Below are 21631 nucleotides of genomic sequence, written 5' to 3'. Positions count from 1 at the left end.
TTTTGTCCTTCTTTACCCACTTCCTGGATGCGCCACCTCTCCGAACCTCAACTTCTCCATCTGTAAAAGTGGAGCTCTAGTGGGGTGAGGGGTGAAGGTGCAGAGGGTACCATGCGTTGTCGTCCCCCCCCCCCCGCCCCCGGCCCCTTCCATCCCACCCATCCCAGTGTCAACCTAGCACAGAGCCTGTGTGTTCTCTGCCCCGCCTGCAGGCCCACCCCTGGAAGAGGCCCCTGCTGTGCTGGAAAAACCGGACATTGTGTATGTGGTAGAGGGCCAGCCTGCTTGTGTCACTGTCACCTTTAACCATGTGGAGGCCCAGGTTGTCTGGAGGAGGTATGAGTCCTTGATCACCAAGCCCCTTACCTGTGATCATCCAGCCCCAACCCCCCACCCCACCCCCAACCTGGCAAGATCACTCATCATATCTTCCTTAGCTGCCGAGGAGCTCTCCTAGAGGCCCGCACAGGCGTGTATGAACTCAGGCAGCCAGATGATGACCAGTATTGTCTTCGGATCTGCCGGGTGAGCCGCCGAGACCTGGGGGCCCTTACCTGCACTGCTCGAAACCGCCACGGCACAAAGGCCTGCTCCGTCACTCTGGAGCTGGCAGGTAGGTGACAACTTCTTCATAGTCCTCCCTCTGAGGCATGCTGCCATTGCTGGAGGTTCAATCCCATGTGCTCCCTCTCAGCCCTGTCCTTCTAAGTAACAATATCCAATATTAGAAATAAAAGCAGTGGTAAATATTAATATTTATTGACCATGCGTGATGATTCAGGGAGCTGAGGCAGTAGTGTATGAGTTTGAGGCCACCTGGGCCCTTGGGCTACAAGTGAAGGAGTGCTAGCCTTTTTTTTTTTTTTTTGAGACACGGTTTCCCTGTATAGCCCTGACTATCCTGTAACTTGTATTTTATACCAGCTTGGCCTTGAACTCACAGAGATTCACCTGCCTCTGCCTCTCAAGTGCTGAGATGAAAGGTATGCGCCAACACTACCCAGGTTTAGTCTTAAAAAAAAAAAAAATCCTGGAATTTAGTTTAATGTAGAGTATTTGCTTTGCGCAAGGCCTTAGGTTTGATCTCTGGCACTAAAAACACACATACACACATACACACACCTATATGCACGCACAGCATTGTATATAATGTTATATATAGTATTTAGCATCTCATATGAGCCAGGATTGGTGTGAAGTACTTAGCACACCATCATTTAATGCCCCAACTCTGTGAGGAAACAAGGTCAAAGTGTTGAGAAACCTGGCCCAAGGTCACAGAGTCTAAGTACAGGAACTGGGTTCAAGTCCCCTTGTCAGACTGCAAAGCTGTGAGCACTACTAGGCTGTGTGCTAAAAGCAGTAAGGAAACAGTGTCTCTGCTAACACAGTATGGAAGGAGGAGTTCATTTTAAAAAAAAAAACTCTCAAGCACAGCTCATCACCTGCCTGTCTCGGAGGCGCCTGGTTACCCTTCAGCACAGCCAGTTTGACAGCATTACTGTCACCTTTAACATGAGGCCCAAAACCAAAGTCCCTTTTTGTAACTTCTCCTCTAAAGTCAGAGCTGCTGAGCTGTGGCGTGCATTAAGTAGCCACTGTTTTGTGTGTTGGATGGTTAATTAACTCTGGCATCTGTAACTGCCACTTAAAACTCCAGATCCACCTGGACAGACAATTGCTACCTGCTGAGTGGATACCATTTCAGCCAAAAGCAAAGAAAGTGACATTTTAGTTAGCACAGACAATCTGTGAGCAAGCAAACATCTTCTGTTGCTAAAAAAAAAAAAAAAAAAAGGCACTGAGGTTCACTAAAAACCTCCAGAGTTTTGACCTTGATAGATTGCCCCCTCCCTCAGCAGACAGGGGACCAAGTTCCTAGAGGGAAGGCAACTGTGAAGCAGATACAGAGCACCCACGGGCGGGGGGGGGGGGTGGAGGAGGAGGAGGAGCTGGGAGCCTCCTGACCCCTCTGCTAATGAGGTTTCCATTTCTGGAGATTTGCTCTTGCCCAGCACCTACCTTGTACTTCCTGCTCAGTCACCACTCTGTCCCCAGACCTTAGTATCTTCAAGACTTGTCACCCTTCCCAGGTGTAGCCAAATTTGGCACTTGGAGAGGCCTAGGAGCCCTGTATCCTAGTCTGACATGAATGATGGTTGAGGTAGACTATCTGAACCAGCCAGAGCCGAAAGGGACGCAGGGCTTATACCAGATCCTGCTCGGCCCTACTTCACCATCAGCCACGCAAGGGAGGTAGAAAGGGAACCCTCTTCTTTTGTCTGCCACACAACAGCCTCTTTCCCGGCCCCGGAACAGGGGCTCTCCTGTTGTCTATACAAAGCCAGGCAGGTCCCTAGGGTGGTGGCGGGCTATACCCAGCTGCTCTATTTTTTCCCCCCTTGGGAATTGATTACTTTTGCTCCTCTAAAGATGGGGTCCTCAATACACGCTCAGAACACAGGACCTGGGATTCAGAGTGGTTTACAAGGCACATTGCAAAGTGTTTCTAACTCTACAATGAGGATTAGAGGCCGCTTGGCAGGGAGTGACGTGGTGGTGCGCTTTGCGGGAGAAGCAAGCTGAGAGGTCACGCCCAGACTGTCCAGTTAACATTTAGGCAGTTGCTTTTTGTTCGGCTTGCCATCTCCCAAACAGTAGAAGGCTTCCTAGACATTTAAATAAGATTCAGAGAGAGAGAGAGAGAGAGAGAGAGAGAGAGAGAGAAGCTTCAAGACAGAGCCAGTGTCCTTCAGGAGCGTTATTCTAAGTCACATCCCCAGGCTTCTCTTGCAGGGGCCAAGTACAGGCAGGCAGAGGCCACCAGGTGGGGTGTTGAGAAGAGCAGTCATCCACAGGGAGCAGCTCTGAGCCACAGTGCTCTAGCCTCGTGGTTATTGCAGAAAGGAAGCATTGTATAGCTATAGACAAGAAGACAGGAAGTCCAGATTTTCTTTTATGTGTGAAAATATCCTAATTTCAAAGCTATCAAATGAATCCTAAGGGTCCCACAAAGTAATTTGTATCAGTAACCGTGCTTCTGGACCTTGGAAAGCACCTTGTTAGGGAGAGCCAAGCAGGAACTCTGGTGTCCTCAGGGGTGGGGGGGGATGGGGGGGGCAAGGGGAGGCTGGTATTCTCATTATCCAGTTGCTGATAAGGACAGGGACTGAGGAGATGGGGACTGAGGAGACAGGCCCCTGTGGTGATGACATCTGGTCCTCTCTTGTCCCTGTTTGTTGCAGAGGCTCCTCGCTTTGAGTCTATCATGGAAGATGTGGAGGTGGGGCCTGGAGAAACCGCTCGCTTTGCTGTGGTAGTTGAGGGGAAGCCACTGCCGGACATCATGTGGTTCAAGGTCAGAGGGGAGTGTGGGCTGTAGCAGCTGGCAGGGAGCCAGGAGTTTGTGGGGTCCTGGGAGGCCTTAGAAGAGAAATGTCTGGGCAGAAGCATGGTTAGGAAGAGGAGGTGTGACTCTGGGGACTGCGCGGTTAGGGGCTACTTTTGTTTTGGTTTTTGGTTTTGGTTTTTCCGAGACAGCGTTTCTCCATGTAGTCCTGGCTCTCCTGAAACGTGTTCTGTAGATGAGACTGGCCTAAAATTCAGAGGTCTGCCTGCCTCTGCCTCCTGAGTGCTGGGCTTAGAAATCTGTACCACCACTGCCCAGGATGGCTTAGGGGGCTATTAACAAGGCATAAGGGAGAAGCTGGTTCTGGTCCAGGGTTGGAGGAACTGAACGGAGGCAGAAGTGGGGCTTGACAGGCACGCTCCGGGCTTTCAGGTCCAGATGAAAGAGGAGGAATAGCTAAGGGGCCATGTGGTGTGGAGGAAAAGCTAGGGCCCTGGGTGGCAGTAAGGCCAGACCCAGGCTGCAGGTGACACCCACCTCTGCAGGATGAGGAGCTGCTGGCAGACAGCAACCATGTGAGCTTCGTGTATGAGGAGAACGAGTGTTCCCTGGTGGTGCTCAGCGCAGGAAGCCAAGACGGAGGCGTGTATACCTGTACAGCCAGGAACCTGGCAGGCGAAGTCTCCTGCAAGGCAGAGTTGTCTGTGCATTCAGGTGGGTTAGTGTTCTGGGGAGAAGGGGCAGGCACTTCCCACTACCACATCTGCTAGCCCCAGCATTCTGTCCTTTGTCTTTTGAATCTGTCCCACGTATGTCTCTGCCCTCATCTCTCTCCCAACATGGGGGCATCTATTCCCTTCCCAGCTCAGACAGCTATGGAGGTCGAGGGGGTCGGAGAGGATGAGGAGCACCGAGGAAGACGACTTAGCGACTACTACGACATCCACCAAGAGATTGGCAGGTGTGGGGCGAGGAGGAGGTGGCATCAAGGGCCAAGAGAGGTGTCTGGGTTTGAGGGCCAGGAAGGATGGAAGGTCAGTGCTATAGTAACAGCAGTGTCCTGTCGCTCTCCCTGTGTCACTCAGGGGTGCCTTCTCCTACTTGCGGCGTGTGGTGGAGAGGAGCTCTGGCCTGGAGTTTGCAGCTAAGTTCATCCCTAGCCAGGCCAAGCCCAAGCCGTCAGCAAGACGCGAGGCCCGATTGCTGGCCCAGCTCCAGCATGACTCTGTGCTCTACTTCCACGAAGCCTTCGAGAGGCGCCGGGGACTTGTCATTGTCACGGAGCTGTATCCTGGAACAAGACAGGGATGAAAGACCGTCCTTTTGTAAAGGCAAATTGGGGACATGTTTTAGCCTTTGCAAAGTGCGGTCCTTTGAGCTAGGGCTGTAATTGGGGTGGGGATCTAGCTCACTTAGCATGCATGCTCAAAGCGCTGGGTCCAGTTTACAGCACTGCATGTGATCTCAGTACTCGGAGGGTAGATCAGACGTTTGCAGTCATTTGTGTCTACACAGCCCAGTCCAGGCTATGTCAAACCGTTTTTTTTTTTAAAGGTGGGCCTGTTGACAACTGGGATGAATGATGAATCTAGAGATGTCTGTGAAAACCATTTCTAGATCTTTTGTTTTACACACATACACACACACACACACACACACACACACACACACACACACACACACAAAACAAACAAACACCAACTTAAGTTCATGCCAGGCCTGATGGTGTGTGCCTTTAATTCCAGCTGTCAGGAGGTAGAGATAAGGGGATCTCTGTGAGTTCAAGGCTAGATAAGTCTACAAAGAGAGTTCTAGGACAGGTAGGGCTACATAATGAAACCTTGTCTTTAAGAAAAAATAGCATTTACTGTGTGCCTGACACTGCTGCATGGGCTTTACACTTACTACATGCCCAGTCCTTGTCTATCTCCACCTGGTGGAACTTTGTCCTTGTTTTATGGTTGATGAAAGAGACACAAAGAGGTGAAAGAGTCTAAGGTCCTGCAGCTAGCAAACACTGTATGTTTTCATCACAGGATGCAGTGCAGTGCATCTGCACATTTGACAGGACTCTGCTTCCGGTGAGAACCCCTGTGCCTTCTTTTACTTACCAGCACTCTTTTCATAAAGCCACACCTTTCTCTTGTATAAAGCCTTTAACTGAACAAAGGTGCCCTGAGCCAGCAGTGCTGATGGTTGGCTTGACCCCCCTGGAGCAGGGTGAGTCAGACCTGCACGCCAGCCTCACAGCATGCATTGTTCAAGTCCAGACCTCAGCAAAAAGACAGATAACTTCATTACATGGACCTCTGGGTTACTCTCAACTATAGTCAGGAAGCTCAGTCTCCAGTCAATAAGATTCTACTGTAATCCGAGCCCTGTACAATGCTTCACAGGCTGGGAGAGGATCTGTCACCTTCATCTCATTCCTTGAGGACACCTATGCTCAGAAGGGTAACAGACTTGCCTGAGAGTTCAGGTTTAGGCAGGTCTCCTCATCTGTGTACCCTGCTGCTAGAAAAATGGGATGCAGTGTCTGGCCTGTCTGACTGTGTCAGATGCGCTTTGTGGGGTGTGAGGGCCCTGGGCTGAGCAGAGGCTGGGCTCAGTTCTGGGCCTGAGCTGGGTACTTAGTGCCTGATGTACTCCTTAACGGACGACACAGCTGCACAGAAGAGCTTCTAGAACGCATGGCCAGGAAGCCCACCGTGTGTGAGTCTGAGGTGAGGGCAGAGGGTGGCAGGGGCAAGGCTGTGCACCATCTTTCACCCGGGTGAACTCTCAGGATGATGGGTGGGTCTTATACATGCCGTTTGTGCCCACAGGGAAGCCAGGGGTGGGGAACACAGACAGCAGAATCCCCTAATCCACAAGACAAGACCTGTTTTGTCTTCTGTAAGCAACAGCTGACACATTCCAGTCCCCAGTTCCATTGCTTCCTAATTTTCCTCACATTTGGGATCTATAAAAACTACCTAGACTTTTTTTTTTATCTCACTGCCTGGATGTACAGCTGAATACTGCACAGTTCTATTTAGTGTAATGTAAATCACTATTCTCTGTCTGTGTACTCTGCACGCGGTACGCATGGTACATGGTAACCCCTGAGTCTTAGCATCCCTCATCCTGTGCGGTGAGCCACAGACAAGCGTTCATGAGCCATCTGAGGGCTACTGCCCAGGCATGACCTGACCTCTTGCCACATCCTTAGTGATGATCAGAGTGCTCTCCCACCTCCATGGACTCTGTCCCCCCCCCCCCCACCCCCCTGTTCCCACAGACCCGGGCCTATATGCGGCAAGTGCTAGAGGGGATATGCTATCTGCATCAGAGCCATGTGCTGCACCTCGATGTCAAGGTGAGGAGGGGCTGTGGAGAGCAGACAGGAGGTGGGGCTACCCTGTGGGGTATTCTTCCTTAATCAGCTCCTACTCACGTTGGTTATAGCCGGAGAACCTTCTAGTCTGGGACGGTGCAGGGGGCGAGGAGCACGTGCGCATCTGTGACTTTGGGAATGCCCAGGAACTCACTCCAGGGGAGCCCCAATACTGTCAGTATGGCACGCCAGAGTTTGTAGCACCTGAGATTGTCAACCAGAGCCCCGTGTCCGGAGTCACTGACATCTGGTAATGCTGGCATGCTGGCCATGTTGGGGACTGGCTCACTGGCTAGGGATGGCTTCAGGAAACTGGGATTCCTCTTCTGATGGTCAGTGGGTGGCATTGCTCCTAAGGGCTCTCTTCCTGCCCACGTGATTCTCATCTTTCATCATTCAGGGCTCACCCGGTCCTTCTGGGCCTCAGTTCAGGCACATCTCAGCTCCCAGCATCCCTGGGGCTGAGATTGGTCCTCAGACTTCTGGGCTTCCTCAGCCCACCCTGCTATGGCCCTTTGACTTTGGGTTGAGTACTCCCATGCAGTATTCCCAGGGAGAACTCATCCTTTTATGAACGGTGGTGGAGAGAGCTGCTCATTTCTGGCTGGACTGGGTGGGCTGGCCTCTCACACATACTTCTGATTTCCCACAGGCCCGTGGGCGTCGTCGCCTTCCTCTGGTAAGGACCCCTCTGCAGTCTCCTGATTGGCTCACCCCTAACATTTACAGGGTCCACAGCCCACTCCATTTTCTTCCTCACTAAGGGGTTTCACATGCGGGAGTCTGGTTACCTTGCTTGGCATGTCGCAGCTCTGTAAGAAATGGGCACACTGGACCCAAAGCGGCCAGTACAGACTTAGTACCATCTTGGCAGGGAACTACCTGGTCCTAGAGGGTCCAGAGCATAGACTAGAAGGGGGCACTTTTCCTCATGGAGAACCCACACTAGAGGAAGGGCAGAACGTATCCTCTAAAGCAAGGCACCACTGCCTCTCTATCTAACCAAGGGCCTCAAGGGAGCAGGACAAGAATATGAAAACTCTGGCTTCCTGTCCAGGTTTGCCCAGCCTCTGGTGTCCCCACAACCTTGGGCGTCCACTCGTCCCTGCCACAGGCATTGCCCTGCACCTTAGGCTCAGCCTCGAGGCTCTGCCCACCCCTCACCACAGCCCGCTCTGCCTCTGCAGTTTGACGGGCATCTCCCCATTTGTGGGGGAGAACGATCGGACGACACTGATGAATATCCGAAACTACAACGTGGCATTTGAGGAGACTACGTTCTTGAGTCTGAGCAGGGAGGCCCGGGGCTTCCTCATCAAAGTGCTGGTGCAGGATCGGCTGTGAGTACAGGAGCCCTTGTCTGCAGAGACCGCCTCCCTCACACCTCTACCTGACCATCCCCCACCAAGCTCTGCCCTTAGATATGCAACCCTGGCTCTTAAAAAAAATTTTTTTTTTAAAGATGTGTTTCTATTTATTTATTTCAAGACAGTTTCTCTGTGTAGCCCTGGCTGTCCTGGAACTGTCTCTGTAGACCAGGCTGGCCTCAAGCTCACAGAGATCCACCTACCGCCGCCTCCCAGTGCTGGGATTAAAGGCGTGCGCCACCACGCCTGGATAAATCCCCAGTTCTTCAGAGGCCCCTTTTTCTCAACCATTCATGAATGAATGAATGAAAAATCATTACTTCTCATTCCTCTACAGGAGACCTACTGCAGAAGAGACACTGGAACATCCTTGGTTCAAAGTGAGTCTAGTCCTCCCAAGTGTGGTCAGAGGTGGAGGGAGACTGTTACCAACACTTCACTTACTGAGCATTACACGTGTTAACTGTGATACGAATTTTATAGACAAGTGACCCATTAGCCTTGTATGGGACTATAGTATTACTCTCATTTTGTTGATAAAAAAATGAGGCCCCAATCAATGAGCAAGCTGGAGTAGCACAGTATAAGCCTGGACTCCTCCTCTTCCTATCCTTGATGTGTGTGTGTGTGTGTGTGTGTGTGTGTGTGTGTGTGTGTGTGTGTGTGTGTGTTCCTCTTCAGGGTTCTTACTGGTTCTCAAGACCAGTCCTGGTCTAATTCCCTCCCTTTTTGGGTGCCCATCTCTGTCCTGGGCTGGTTCCATCATCCTGGCTCACTTATTATGAATGTCATGGTTCTCATCATTTTCAAGTCCCAGCATCCTGGGACACAGTGCTAGATGCTGGTGGGGAGGTGGCTAGTCAAGAGCCCAGAAAAGGCATCTAAATAAACTTGCCATTGGGTGATATCATATAGCTCAGGGGCAGACTGCTTGCATAACATGTTCAAGGTCCTAATTGTGATGCACAAAACATTGAACGCTGTGCTGGGTCAGCAAAAGACAAGCCATGTTGCTAGCATCTCTCTCTCTCTCTCTCTCTCTCTCTCTCTCTCTCTCTCTCTCTCTCTCTTCAAAATAGGGTTTCTCTGTGTAGCCTTGACTGTCCTGGGCTCTCTTTGTAGACCAGGCTGGCCTTGAACTCACATGATCCTCCTGCCTCTGCCTCCCTAGTGCTGGGATTACAGGTGTGTGCCACCGCACCTGGCTGCTAGCATCTCTTGAAATAAGAGTTTGCTTTCTCGGACCAGAAACAAATAGGATTAGAGTGAGCCTTGGTGCTACAGGCAGAATCTATTAGTCTGGACCACTAGGACTTCAGAAGTCTGGGATGCTGGTCATACACAGAGACAGAAAGGGACCTGGGGACCACCAGGGCCCAGTGTGCAGGGAAAGCAACCCTCAGGCACTGCCTGTTAACCTGCTTCTCTTTATAGTCAAAGAATTTGTCTCAGGTGTGACTCTGGCCTGACAGATCCCTGGTGACCAGATCCTCAGGAACCACCACTTCTCGCTCCAAGTTCCACAGTGAACTTTGTCTCTCAGAAAGGTCCGCGTTGACAGAGTGCTTTCTCTCAGGCCTTCTTTCTTGGGTTTGCAGACACAAGCAAAGGGTGCAGAAGTGAGTACAGATCACCTGAAGCTCTTTCTCTCCCGGAGAAGATGGCAGGTGAGTTTGTCCGGGCCCTGTTTCTGTCCTTTCCAGACTAATTACCTCCCATATTCCCCCAGCCCCGTGTTGACTCTTCCCATTCCTGCCTGAGCTGCCCTCCTGTCGCTAATACCTCTTTCCTCAGAGTTGAAAAGGGCCTGGGATGCTGTTATGTCTCTGGGCCTTTCTGGTCGGTCTGACTGTGGCACCTTGTTTACAGCGCTCTCAGGTCAGCTACAAGTGCCACCTGGTGCTGCGTCCCATTCCGGAGCTGCTGAGGGCTCCCCCAGAGAGAGTGTGGGTGGCCATGCCTAGAAGACCACCCCCGAGTGGGGGACTCTCATCCTCTTCAGACTCGGAAGAGGAAGAGTTGGAGGAGCTCCCCTCAGTGCCCCGCCCCCTGCAGCCTGAGTTCTCAGGTTCTCGGGTATCCCTCACCGACATCCCTACTGAAGATGAGGCTCTAGGGTCCCCGGACGCTGGGGCTGCCACCCCCATGGACTGGCAAGAACAGGAAAGGGCTCCCTCTAAGGACCAGGAGTCCCCCAGCCCTGAGGCACTCCCCTCTCCAGGCCAGGAGCCCCCGGATGGGCCTAGCCCCAGGCGGCCAGAGCTCCGTAGGGGCAGCTCTGCTGAGAGTGCCCTGCCCCGGGTCGGGTCGCGGGAGCCGGGCCGGAGCCTGCACAAGGCAGCATCTGTGGAACTGCCGCAGCGCAGGAGCCCCAGCCCGGGTGCCACCCGCCTGACTCGGGGAGGCCTGGGTGAGGGTGAGTACGCCCAGAGGCTGCAGGCCCTGCGTCAGAGGCTGCTGAGGGGCGGCCCAGAGGATGGCAAGGTCAGCGGCCTCAGGGGCCCCCTGCTGGAGAGCCTAGGGGGCCGTGCACGGGATCCCAGAATGGCTCGGGCTGCCTCCAGCGAGGCTGCACCCCACCACCAACCCCCTCCCGAGTCGCGGGGCCTGCAAAAGAGCAGCAGCTTCTCTCAGGGTGAAGCAGAGCCCCGGGGTCGGCACCGTCGCGCGGGGGCGCCCTTAGAAATCCCCGTCGCTAGGCTTGGGGCCCGCAGGCTGCAGGAGTCTCCCTCCTTATCTGCCCTTAGCGAGACCCAGCCGCCCAGTCCTGCGAAGCCCAGCGTCCCCAAACCCGGTATCAGCAAGTCCCCAGAACCTTCCGCTGCCACACCCAGAGAGTCTCCCCAGCCCCCGGCACCGCAGCCTGTCCCAGAGAAGGTCCCAGAGCCTAAACCAGAAGCAGTCCGAGCTGCCAAACCTGCACAGCCCCCTTTGGCTCTGCTAATGCCAGCGCAGCCTCTCACCCCCTATGCCCAGATCATGCAGTCACTCCAGCTGTCCAGTCCCAACTTGTCCCCACAGGGCCCCGCTGAGTCTCCATCAGAGCCCAAGCCCCACGCGGCTGTATTTGCCAGGGTAGCCTCCCCACCTCCCGGAGCCTCCGAGAAGCGCGTGCCTTCGGCCAGAACTCCCCCAGCGCTAGCTGAGAAAGCCCGAGTCCCCACGGTGCCCCCCAGGCCAGGCAGTAGCCTCAGCGGTAGCATCGAGAACCTGGAATCAGAGGCCGTGTTCGAGGCTAAGTTCAAGCGCAGCCGTGAATCGCCACTGTCTCGGGGCCTGCGGCTACTGAGCCGCTCGCGCTCCGAAGAGCGCGGTCCCTTCCGTGGGGCGGAGGACGATGGCATCTACCGGCCTAGCCCGGCGGGAACTCCGCTAGAGCTGGTGCGACGGCCGGAGCGCTCGCGCTCTGTGCAGGACCTCAGGGTAGCAGGAGAGCCTGGCCTCGTGCGCCGCCTTTCATTGTCCCTGTCGCAGAAGCTGCGGAGGACCCCGCCCGGGCAGCGACACTCGGCCTGGGAGTCCCGCGGTGGAGACGGGGAGAGCTCGGAGGGCGGTAGCTCAACGCGGGGTTCCCCGGTGTTGGCGGTGCGCAGGAGACTCAGCTCCACGCTGGAGCGTCTGTCCAGCCGTTTGCAGCGCAGCGGCAGCAGCGAGGACTCCGGGGGCGCCTCCGGTCGCAGCACGCCGCTGTTCGGACGGCTGCGCAGGGCTACTTCCGAAGGGGAGAGCCTGCGACGCCTCGGTGTTCCCCATAATCAGCTGGCCTCTCAGGCTGGTGCCACAACACCTTCCGCTGAATCTCTGGGCTCAGAGGCCAGCGGCACATCGGGTTCCTCAGGTAAGGAGGGATTAAGTGAGAAGTGGGTTTGGCGTACTAGAGGGGGCTCCAGAGGCCGGAAGGGAGGCGTTGAAGGGGGGGGGGGGAGAAAATGGAGAGACAGAGGCTAGGAAGAGGAGGAACAAGGTTTTTTGTTTTGTTGGGTTGTTTGTCTTCTACTTTGAGAGCTCCATGAGCAATGTGTGCTGTCTAGTAGTGGCTACGTAAGAGCTCACGAGTCTCGGTCTGTACAGCTCCAGGGGAAAGCCGAAGCCGGCACCGATGGGGCCTTTCCAGGCTGCGCAAGGACAAGGGCTTATCGCAGCCAAACCTCTCCGGCAGTGTCCAAGAGGACTTGGGTCACCAGTACGTGCCCAGTGAGTCAGGTAAGAAGCCTCAGGTTGGTCTCCTGGCTGGCTGAAAGTGCACCACCATGAGGACCCTGGGCAGCCATGGAAGAGGCCTTGAGTTAGGAAAACAACCAGGATAATTACAGTAGCAGCTGCCATTAATTAGCAAAGGCAAGTGTCCTATTAGGCATGTCACAAACGCTGTCTTGTTTAACACCCGCAGCATTCTTTAGAAGGATAACCCTCAGCATCCTAACTCACCAGTGAGGAAATAGACTTAGTGAAGCGATACTGAGTAGCTTGTCCGAATCTCAGGTCTATTAAAGGGAGCAGCCAGAGCCCAGAAGTATCTCCAGGCTACTCTGCTGAGGCCTTTGTTCGGCTGGGCTTGTGTCTCTCAGAAGAATCTTGGAAGGTTTCTGCAACTGGGTGGAGTTTTGAAGCAACTCAAAATCCTAGTTCTGTGCACCCAGAGCCCCAGACCGTGTGCACTCAAAGACACACTTTGTCTCCCAACTTGGACTGTTCCCTCAGTTCTCTACAACTCTGAACTCCTGGCTGCCCCTCCCCATCACTCATGAGGCCCAACTAAAGATAAAAGTAGCCCTCGGGCTTTTTTTGCTGGGGTAGAGAGGCCTGCCATCATAGCCCTTCATCTATGTCTTGTTCAAGTGTCCTGGGGCCGCAGGGTGGGAGGGAGGGTATTCTACCTGGTGTCATTCTACCTGGAAAAGAGGCCAGCAGTGTGGTCAGTAGGATGCTACCAAGCAAGGCTGGGCATACGATCTTTAGAAGCCATCAACTGTATCCTGGCTCAGCCTTAGGTTAAACTGCTCAGATTGGGTCTAACCTTGCTTTTGCCTCTGCTGGGCTTGAGAGAATTGTTTCCAAGGCCTGAACAGGGCCGTGGGGCTCATATAAGTGACTGGGAAGTGGGGGTGGGTTGGGGGGGGACCAGCGGCTAGAAGAGGAAGGGAAGGAGGGGGTTGGAGATCATCAGCAAAGAAATGTGGGATGGCTAATCCCTCCCCACCTGGGGCCTCTATTTTGCTAGGACAGCTGATTCTCTGCTGAGCGGTGCCCTCTGACCTCATCCTTTCCCTGCAGGAAGAAGCTCCTCCCATGTTCACTTTATCAACCAGGGCTGGTCCTGGGGGGATGACAGTAGGACTGGCAGAGCTGGGCCAGGGTCATCTTTCACCTCTTATGCTGGCCTGCTTCCTCCACCACCACCCCCAGAACCCCTACTAGGCAGCAACTGATGGCACTATTCCCAGCACACTGGAGGATGTGATCGCACCCCTCCTTGGGGAACAGTGGGGTACAGTGAGAAGGGACAAACAGCTCACGCACTCTTGCTGAATTCCTGCTCTTTCCTGGTTCTTCACGTACTGGTTTTCCAGGAGTCTTTAGCTCTCTCTCCCCAAGTGAAAAAAGACAAGCCCCACCCCCTGTGACCCAAACCTGATTGGATTTTTTTTTCTTCTTCTTCTTCCCCTTATGGAACGAACAATCCAGGGATCACAAATTCAAATTGTCATGCCTCTGAGGAGCTCCAGCCCAGCAGGACTGGCACAGAACTCCAAGGCCCTTGCTTTAGGCAAGGTCACCAGCTAGTGTCCAGGCAGCTTTTCTGCTTTGCTCAAACAACCCCTCCCCCCCCACACACCATCCCCCACTCCTACCAGGTTCAGCTCCTGGCTTCTCTGCTGGGCGTATTAAAGAGATAATGGTAACGACCTCAAGATAAAACTGCTGTTTGGGAGAATTTCCTTCATCCCAGACACATGCTAGTACTCCGAGAGCCTCCTTTCATTCGCACAGCAACGACCCGCCCCCGCCCCGCCCCCCCAGGTTTGATTGGTCTCAGTCTCTCAATTCACAGATTAGGGACAGAGCTTCAAAAGGGACGCATGACTTGATTAGGGTCCTGTAGTCTCTATTTTGCTCTCAGCTCTTTTTAGTGGCCTGAATGAATAGGCAGCGGCGATTGGAAGGGAGGATTGTCTAGGGAGGCAGAGAGGCACCCTTCCAGGGGCTGCCCATAGGGGGCGCTGGCTTCGGGGCTTTTGAGACTGCACAGTCTTTTTGTTGGTTTTTGGTTTTTTGAGACACAGGGTCTCACTGTGTAGCTCTGGCTGTCCTGGAACTCACTATGTAAGCCAGGCTAGCCTCAAAGTCACAGAGATCCTCCTGCCTCTGACCTTCCAGATGCTGGAATCAAAATTGTGTGCCACAGTGGGCTATAGTCTTTTTTTTTTTTTTAATTTATATATGGTGTACACACACACACACACACACACACACACACACACACACACACACACACACACTTGTGCCTGCCTTAGCATACCTGTGAGAAGCAAAGAACAACTTTCAGGAGTCTGTTTTTTCCTTCCATCGTGTGGATCTGTTGAACTGAACTCAGGTCATGAGGCTTGGTGGCAGATGCCTTTATTTGCTGAGCTGTCACTCTGGCCCCAAGACTGCATTCTGATCACAGAGTCTTCCTACCACCCAGATTAGCTCGGGTCACTCCTTCTCAACTCCTTTCTCTTCTCACTTGCCCTACAGTAGCCCAGAGGGAGTTCAAATTACAGAATCTTAATTGTTACCGGTTTTTTTTCAAAATGTGTTTGTTGTTAACAAATTCGTGTTGAGCCTGTATTCAGTGCTGGCATCAGCTCTCAGAGTGGTTGACAAATGTGAGGTATGCACTGAGGATCTTCAGTGGAGGGTAACTTGCTTCTGTGAATGCAGAGAGCCTGAGGAAGGTGATGTCTACCACAAGAAGATTCTGAGATTCTGCTCCCCACATTTGGCTGGGAGGAGAGAACCTTTCAACTATGTTTCCTACCTGCCCTGTGACACTAGGGCACACAGGCACCTGTCTTTTCCTTGGCAGCAAGAAGCCAGGGTCCTGAGCTATCTCTCTTTTCCTTCAGATTTCCCCCCAGTCTTCCACATCAAACTCAAGGACCAGGTGCTGCTGGAGGGGGAAGCAGCCACCCTGCTCTGCCTACCGGCAGCCTGCCCAGCACCCCGCATCTCCTGGATGAAAGGTAAGTAGATTGCATCTTCCATAGAGATGGCGGGTGGTGACAAGTGGCTCCTAGTCAAGAACATAGGAGGGGCTAGGCCACGAGGTGGGGGTGGGGGACTGGGGGCATAAGTAAAGGACAAGCGAGGGAGACCTGGATGTATTCAGGTATCCTTCTGTGCCTTCTTGTCCCCAGATAAACAGTCCCTGCGATCAGAACCCTCGGTGGTCATTGTGTCCTGCAAAGATGGACGGCAGCTGCTGAGCATACCCCGGGCTGGCAAGCGGCATGCTGGGCTCTATGAGTGCTCAGCTACCAATGCCCTGGGCAGCATTACCAGCTCTTGTACTGTGGCTGTGGCCCGTGAGTTATGGAGGCAGGGCCAATGCAGTAGGTATGAGGAGGTGGGGTAGGCCTTGATGAACCCTCAGCTGTGGCCTCTCTTTCTCCTTCTAGGCATCCCAGGAAAGCTAGCTCCTCCAGAGGTGCCTCAGACCTACAACGATACGGCACTGGTGCTGTGGAAGCCAGGAGACAGCCGGGCACCCTGCACATACACTCTGGAGCGGCGGGTAGATGGTAAGGGCGAGGTAGGATGAGGGGAGGAGAGGGCAGGAGGTGGCAGGACGAGGGTAGGGTGCTGCTTGGGAAGCCCAGTGTCCTCCCTAGAGACATCTTCTCTGGGCTTTTAGTAGATAGCATGGGGGAGCTGGGGCCATGGCTTCTGTGGCCTTAACCTTGCCCTGTGCTGCCTGCAGGGGAATCTGTCTGGCACCCTGTGAGCTCAGGCATCCCCGACTGTTACTACAATGTGACACACCTGCCTGTCGGTATGACTGTGAGGTTCCGTGTGGCCTGTTCCAACCGTGCTGGGCAGGGGCCTTTCAGCAACCCTTCTGAGAAGGTCCTCATTAGAAGCACTCAAGGTCAGTAGGGGGGAGGTGTAGGGTGGTTGTGGCGGAGCCCAGGACCTCCTCACTCCTTGCGGCATCACAGCTGTGCCCCAAAACACTCATTGATTTTTTTTTTGTCTCCTCTCAGATTCTTCAGCTCAGCCAGCTGCTGCTCCCCAAGATGCCCCTGTTACCTCAGGGCCAGCCAGGGCCCCACCTTCTGACTCTCCTACCTCACTGGCCCCCACCCCAGCTTTTGATCCCCCAGCCACCCAGGCAGCCACTCTCAGCCCCTCAGTTCCCCCCACGTCTGCCAGCCAGGCCTTGTCCTCACTCAAGGCCATGGGTCCACCCCCCCAAACGCCTCCACGAAAGCACAGGGGGCTGCTGGCTGCCCAGCAAGCAGAGGCCACCCTACCTAGTATCCAGATCACCCCAAGTGAACCCAAGTCCTCTGTCCCTGACACTGGAACCCTGACCCCAACCTCTACTCCTCAAGGGGTTAAACCAGCATCTTCCTCATCTTCCTTGTATATGGTGACTTCCTTCGTGTCTGCACCCCCAGCCCCTGATCCCCCAGCCCCTGAGCCTCCTCCTGAGCCCACCAAGGTGACTGTGAGGAGCCTCAGCCCAGCCAAGGAGGTGGTCAGCTCCCCCACACCGGAGAGCACCACTCTTCGACAGGGGCCCCCTCAGAAACCCTACACCTTCCTAGAGGAGAAAGCCAGGCAAGCAGGGATGAGGAAGGGAAGGTGGGGGAGCAGGTGGGGCACAAGGAACAGGGAGTTTCAGAGAGCTCAGCAGACTGTCCTGGCTGGCCTTGGAGGCAGATGTGGCGATGCGAGTCTTTAAAACTATCAGGTTCAGCTAGGTGATACCCTGAGCTCAAGCCACATGCAGTCACTTAATCTTCACGACTTCGAGAGGAAGGCACTGCCTTGCTAGCATCACCTCTTTTCTCGGATGAGAGAAAAACTGAGGTTATGGGCTCTTCCAAAGATAGTCAGGAGTGACGGAACCTTTGTTACTGGCACTGAACTCCAGAGCTCACACTGAAGCCCACTGTGTTCTTGTTCCCAGGATTCCTACTTCCCATTTTAGCTCTCACGGTGACAGTGCCCCACCCTGAGTCTGTGACCTCCCTCCCACACACACAGGGGCCGCTTTGGTGTTGTGCGATCCTGCCGGGAGAATGCTACAGGTCGGACATTCGTTGCCAAGATCGTGCCGTATGCAGCAGAGGGCAGGCGACGGGTGCTGCAGGAGTATGAAGTGCTGCGGACACTGCACCACGAGCGGCTCATGTCCCTGCACGAGGCCTACATCACCCCTCGGTACCTTGTGCTCATCGCTGAGAGCTGTGGCAACAGGGAACTCCTCTGTGGGCTCAGCGACAGGTTAGCTGGGTGTTCCTGAGGGTAGCAAGGGTGGGGGAGGCTGGCTGGAAGGTCACAGGTTCTGCCTCTGCTGACAGCCCCTCCCCCTCCCACCCCACCCCCCTGCCCTAGATTCCGATATTCAGAAGATGATGTGGCCACCTATGTGGTGCAGCTGCTACAAGGCCTGGACTACCTCCATGGTCACCATGTGCTACACCTGGACATCAAGCCAGACAATCTGTTGTTGGCGGCTGACAATGCCCTTAAGATCGTGGACTTTGGCAGTGCCCAGCCCTACAACCCTCAGGCCCTGAAGCCCCTTGGACACCGCACAGGCACTCTGGAGTTCATGGGTAAGAGGACCAGCAACCTGTCACAGTTGAGGGTTGGACAACTGCCAGAGGGGCATGCCAGGCTCAATAACTCCCATCCCCACCCCCTTCACTCACACATGTACCATTCATATGCATTAACTGTTATATGTAAAATAATGAACGGAGGTTTGTTTTTTTTTCCCCCATTGATCTTTACAATTGCCCCCAGAGTTTGGCATAATAGTCCTCCCTTTTTACAGATGAGGAAAGAGAGGCGCCCTGACGTTAAGTATTCGTCCAATTAGACAGATACAAATAACTGCGATGGGATTTGCGAAAGCTGCGAAGACAAGAGAATCAATTACGACTGCACAGAGCAGGGAAACCCAGCAGTCATTTAGCTACCTGCTAACTCGTGCTTATTATCTCAGTCCCTTAGCGTTATTCCACAAGCCACACTTTATAGGTGAGACAATGGAGAGCCAGGCAGCTTTAGTAAATCGCCCGAGGTCCCGTAGTTAGAAGGGGGCAGGTTTGGGATTAGAGCCAGCCGGGCTGATTTCAAAGGCTCTTAATCTTGGTGTTGGCCACACTCTGTGTGAATGGGAGCACTACTGAGGAGCTGATCCAAGGCAGCTCTGAAGTTGAATCTTGGGTCCTCTGGAACCTCCATCATTCGGCGCCTTAGATAGCCCACATCTCCTTGTGGCTGCTCCCCCCCACCCCTTTGTCCTGCCTGCTGACCCCATAAGGCCCTGCTGCTCTGTTTTTACTCAGACCCAGCCATGGTCCAGCTCCTTAAGGCTCCAGAACCCCTCCCTCTAGCCTGCCTCTCCCCGTCCCCTGCTATAGAGAGCCTAGGTCAGCTTGAACTTTGTCTTTTGTCAGCCCCTGAGATGGTGAAGGGAGACCCCATTGGCTCTGCCACGGACATCTGGGGAGCAGGTGTGCTCACCTACATCATGTAAGTGGCCTGGCCCTGCCCCAGCCCCCTGCTTTCCTCCACCCATGATCCTCCTCTCTGCCTGTTATAGCCTCAGCCCACTTCTGTCCACACCTCCTCCTTGATGCCATCTCCCTAGCACACGCCCACTGGCAAAGTGGCACCGCCCCCTGAGTCTTGTGCCCCTCCCAGATGCCCTGCAGGAACATCTCTTAGGCCTGACAACTGAGCATCATGCTAAGGCAGAGGCAATGAGAGGGGCATCTGAGATTGCCAACTCCCTCCCCTGTCTTCCACAACAGGCTTAGTGGATACTCTCCATTCTATGAGCCAGACCCCCAGGAGACAGAGGCTCGGATTGTGGGGGGTCGCTTTGATGCCTTCCAGCTGTACCCTAACACATCCCAGAGTGCCACCCTCTTCTTGCGAAAGGTCCTCTCAGTTCATCCCTGGTGAGTAGGCCCCCTAACCTGCCAACCATGCGGTGTTACCAGCCTGTGGATGCAGACTTCCTGTCCTGGCGTCACTTGGCTGAAGACTCCCAACTCCTCCATATAGTGCAGCTGCAGCAGCTGTCCTGCTGCCTACCATTTAAAGCCCATAACAGCCTTGAGAAAGACTGAATCGCCCTCCCCATTCCAAAGACTGGGAAACTAAGCCCCTGAACTGCCCAGCATCACACACATATTGATGAGTCAGGACTGGTAAAGGGCCCAAGGGAGGAGGGTACAGCCTGCCTTCTCCTAGGGCCTCTTTACTGGCTCATGGTCCCCTGGCTCGCCCGGCAGGAGCAGGCCCTCACTGCAGGACTGCTTGGCCCACCCATGGCTGCAAGATGCCTACCTGATGAAACTGCGCCGCCAGACGCTCACCTTTACCACCAACCGGCTCAAGGAGTTCCTGGGCGAGCAGCGGCGGCGGCGGGCCGAGGCTGCTACCCGGCACAAGGTGCTGCTCCGCTCCTACCCCGGCAGCCCCTAAGTGGCAATGGACCACAGCCCGGCCACGGGCTCCAACTCGGGTTCCCATCCATGCTGCCAAGGGACATTCCAGAGCCCATGCTGAGCTGGACAGGGCCGGGGCTTCAGATACCAGCAGCAGCAGCAGCAACATCTGGCTGGCCTATTACCTCATGGACCTAAGGGGACAAGGCCTCTGGGGCTTTCAGCCCAATGATGTCACCCATGGCCAAAACCAGAACAGGAGATCCACTGGCCAGGCTGGGCAAGGGTGAGAACGGAAAGAGGCAAGAAGGGAGTCCGGAAGTAAAGAGTGAAAAAGAGAGATGCCAGGGAGGGAGGAAGTTGAGGAAGGTTGTGGGATGGGTTAGGAATGGTACATCTCAGGGAGAAGCCAGTGGAGGAAGTGGCTGAGGAGGAAGAAGGATCCCATGGTGTGGGAACAGTAAGCCAGGAGCGGGGAGAGGAGGGCAGGACATCGAGACAGTGCCAGGAGCCAGGGCAGAGACATAAGGGAGGGCAGAGAGGTGGAAGGCCACGGGAGCAAGCTCAGGGGTGGCAGGCCAGGCCAGCAGGTGTATCTTCAGAAAGAGAAAGGAGAAAGGCAAAGCAACATGTGCTGAAGGAAGGCCACTCAAGCTGGTCTCCTGTCCCGGCCGATGCAGTTCTGGCCATTCTACACTGGCCCAGGGATGTCCCCACTGCTCCTCCATGGCCTTTGCCCTTCTTCCCATTTGTATTTATTTATTTATTGCCTTTTATGGAGTTCCCTTTCCATCCAATCCCCTGTTGCCTATGTTGTCCTGACCATCCCCTCAGCCATCCAGCTGTCTGTGCAGCTCTCTGTCTGTCTGTCACAAGGAAAAATTAAAAACAAACAAACAAACAGAAAACAAAACAGCAAGTGGCGGAACCTACCTGTGGCCTCTAGGTGGGGTGAGGGGGAGGTGGCTCGGTGGCTTGGAGTGAGTCCTGGGTGGAGCATCGCCTTCTCTGGGCGATGACAACGCGTTCAGGGGTCTGTATCATCTACGTTTTCCCCTGAGTCCTCACTACTTCTCATTCCTAGAAGGAGGAAGACTGTCCTGTCCTCACTGCGCAGCTTCTAGAACGCTGGCAGACATTCTGAATTCCCACACCCACCGTCTATCTTGACCCCAGGGACCCCCGCCTCTGCTCACGTTTGCTCTCTCTTTGTAACCTGGAGAATTCTGGGCTCTGAAGTAGACCAGCCACATCCTAGGCCTATCTCAACCTCCTTTACTCGTGTCCTTCCCCAGGACTAGGGAGAGACAGATTCCATCTCAATTGGTTAAAAAAGTGTGAAGAGCCGTAGAAGAAATGGGGGTGGGCTGGGCTGGGGTGGGGGCGCTGGCACCATGTTCTTGGGATTAAAACAGAGATCTGAATGCGTGGAACAGCTGTGAGTGCTCAGAGCAGCCATGTCCAGCATTTTTTCTAGGGTTGAGAGACACATCAGACTAGACCTTCTTGTCTCCATGGCAAGTTAGGAGTCTGTTGGGCAGTGACTGGGTACACCCATGGGGGCACCCAAGAATGGACACCAGGTCCCAGAAATAAGCTTCCGGGATCTGAGGTAGAAGAAAGAGGGAGCCAGGTTCCCCGTGTTCTACCTTGAAGCCCTACTGTGGGCAAAGTGAAAGGACTGAACTTCTGCCCATAGGCAGAAAGCATAGGCGCCGGTTCGAAGACCTCTTAACTCAAGCTCCAGCAGCCAATCTGGCTTCCCCGGGACCTCAGGGAAGAGGCAAGGCCCATCACCATAAAATAACAAGCTGTTAAAAACCACTGGGAAGGGATGAGAGAGGCACGTTGGCCACCC

General features: G+C 54.3%; 1 protein-coding gene across 11 annotated transcripts in view; it reads left to right on the top strand.

The window, feature by feature from the left end:
• Positions 1-20686, top strand: part of SPEG (striated muscle enriched protein kinase) — a 57721-nt gene extending 37035 nt beyond the window's left edge. For all 11 annotated transcript variants that reach the window (XM_084778438.1, XM_084778439.1, XM_084778437.1 and 8 more), the window contains 25 exons: positions 213-336; positions 438-613; positions 3246-3358; positions 3895-4063; positions 4214-4310; positions 4435-4635; positions 6015-6072; positions 6630-6707; positions 6797-6975; positions 7378-7404; positions 7913-8065; positions 8430-8472; positions 9691-9759; positions 9962-11930; positions 12164-12295; positions 15205-15321; positions 15496-15663; positions 15757-15879; positions 16059-16226; positions 16342-16921; positions 17351-17590; positions 17702-17925; positions 18775-18850; positions 19132-19281; positions 19618-20686. In XM_084778438.1, coding sequence (XP_084634564.1) covers positions 213-336; positions 438-613; positions 3246-3358; positions 3895-4063; positions 4214-4310; positions 4435-4635; positions 6015-6072; positions 6630-6707; positions 6797-6975; positions 7378-7404; positions 7913-8065; positions 8430-8472; positions 9691-9759; positions 9962-11930; positions 12164-12295; positions 15205-15321; positions 15496-15663; positions 15757-15879; positions 16059-16226; positions 16342-16921; positions 17351-17590; positions 17702-17925; positions 18775-18850; positions 19132-19281; positions 19618-19810 — 5627 coding nt within the window. In that variant the 3' untranslated portion in view covers positions 19811-20686. The remainder of the gene's footprint in view (positions 1-212; positions 337-437; positions 614-3245; positions 3359-3894; positions 4064-4213; positions 4311-4434; positions 4636-6014; positions 6073-6629; positions 6708-6796; positions 6976-7377; positions 7405-7912; positions 8066-8429; positions 8473-9690; positions 9760-9961; positions 11931-12163; positions 12296-15204; positions 15322-15495; positions 15664-15756; positions 15880-16058; positions 16227-16341; positions 16922-17350; positions 17591-17701; positions 17926-18774; positions 18851-19131; positions 19282-19617) is intronic.
• Positions 20687-21631: the final 945 nt, after the last annotated feature.

Source organism: Acomys minous (assembly GCF_964271855.1).
Source record: "Acomys minous genome assembly, chromosome: 4".
Classification (NCBI taxonomy): Eukaryota; Metazoa; Chordata; class Mammalia; order Rodentia; family Muridae; genus Acomys; species Acomys minous.
Note: the sequence above shows the minus strand (reverse complement) of the source record. Positions and strands in the feature narration are given on the sequence as shown.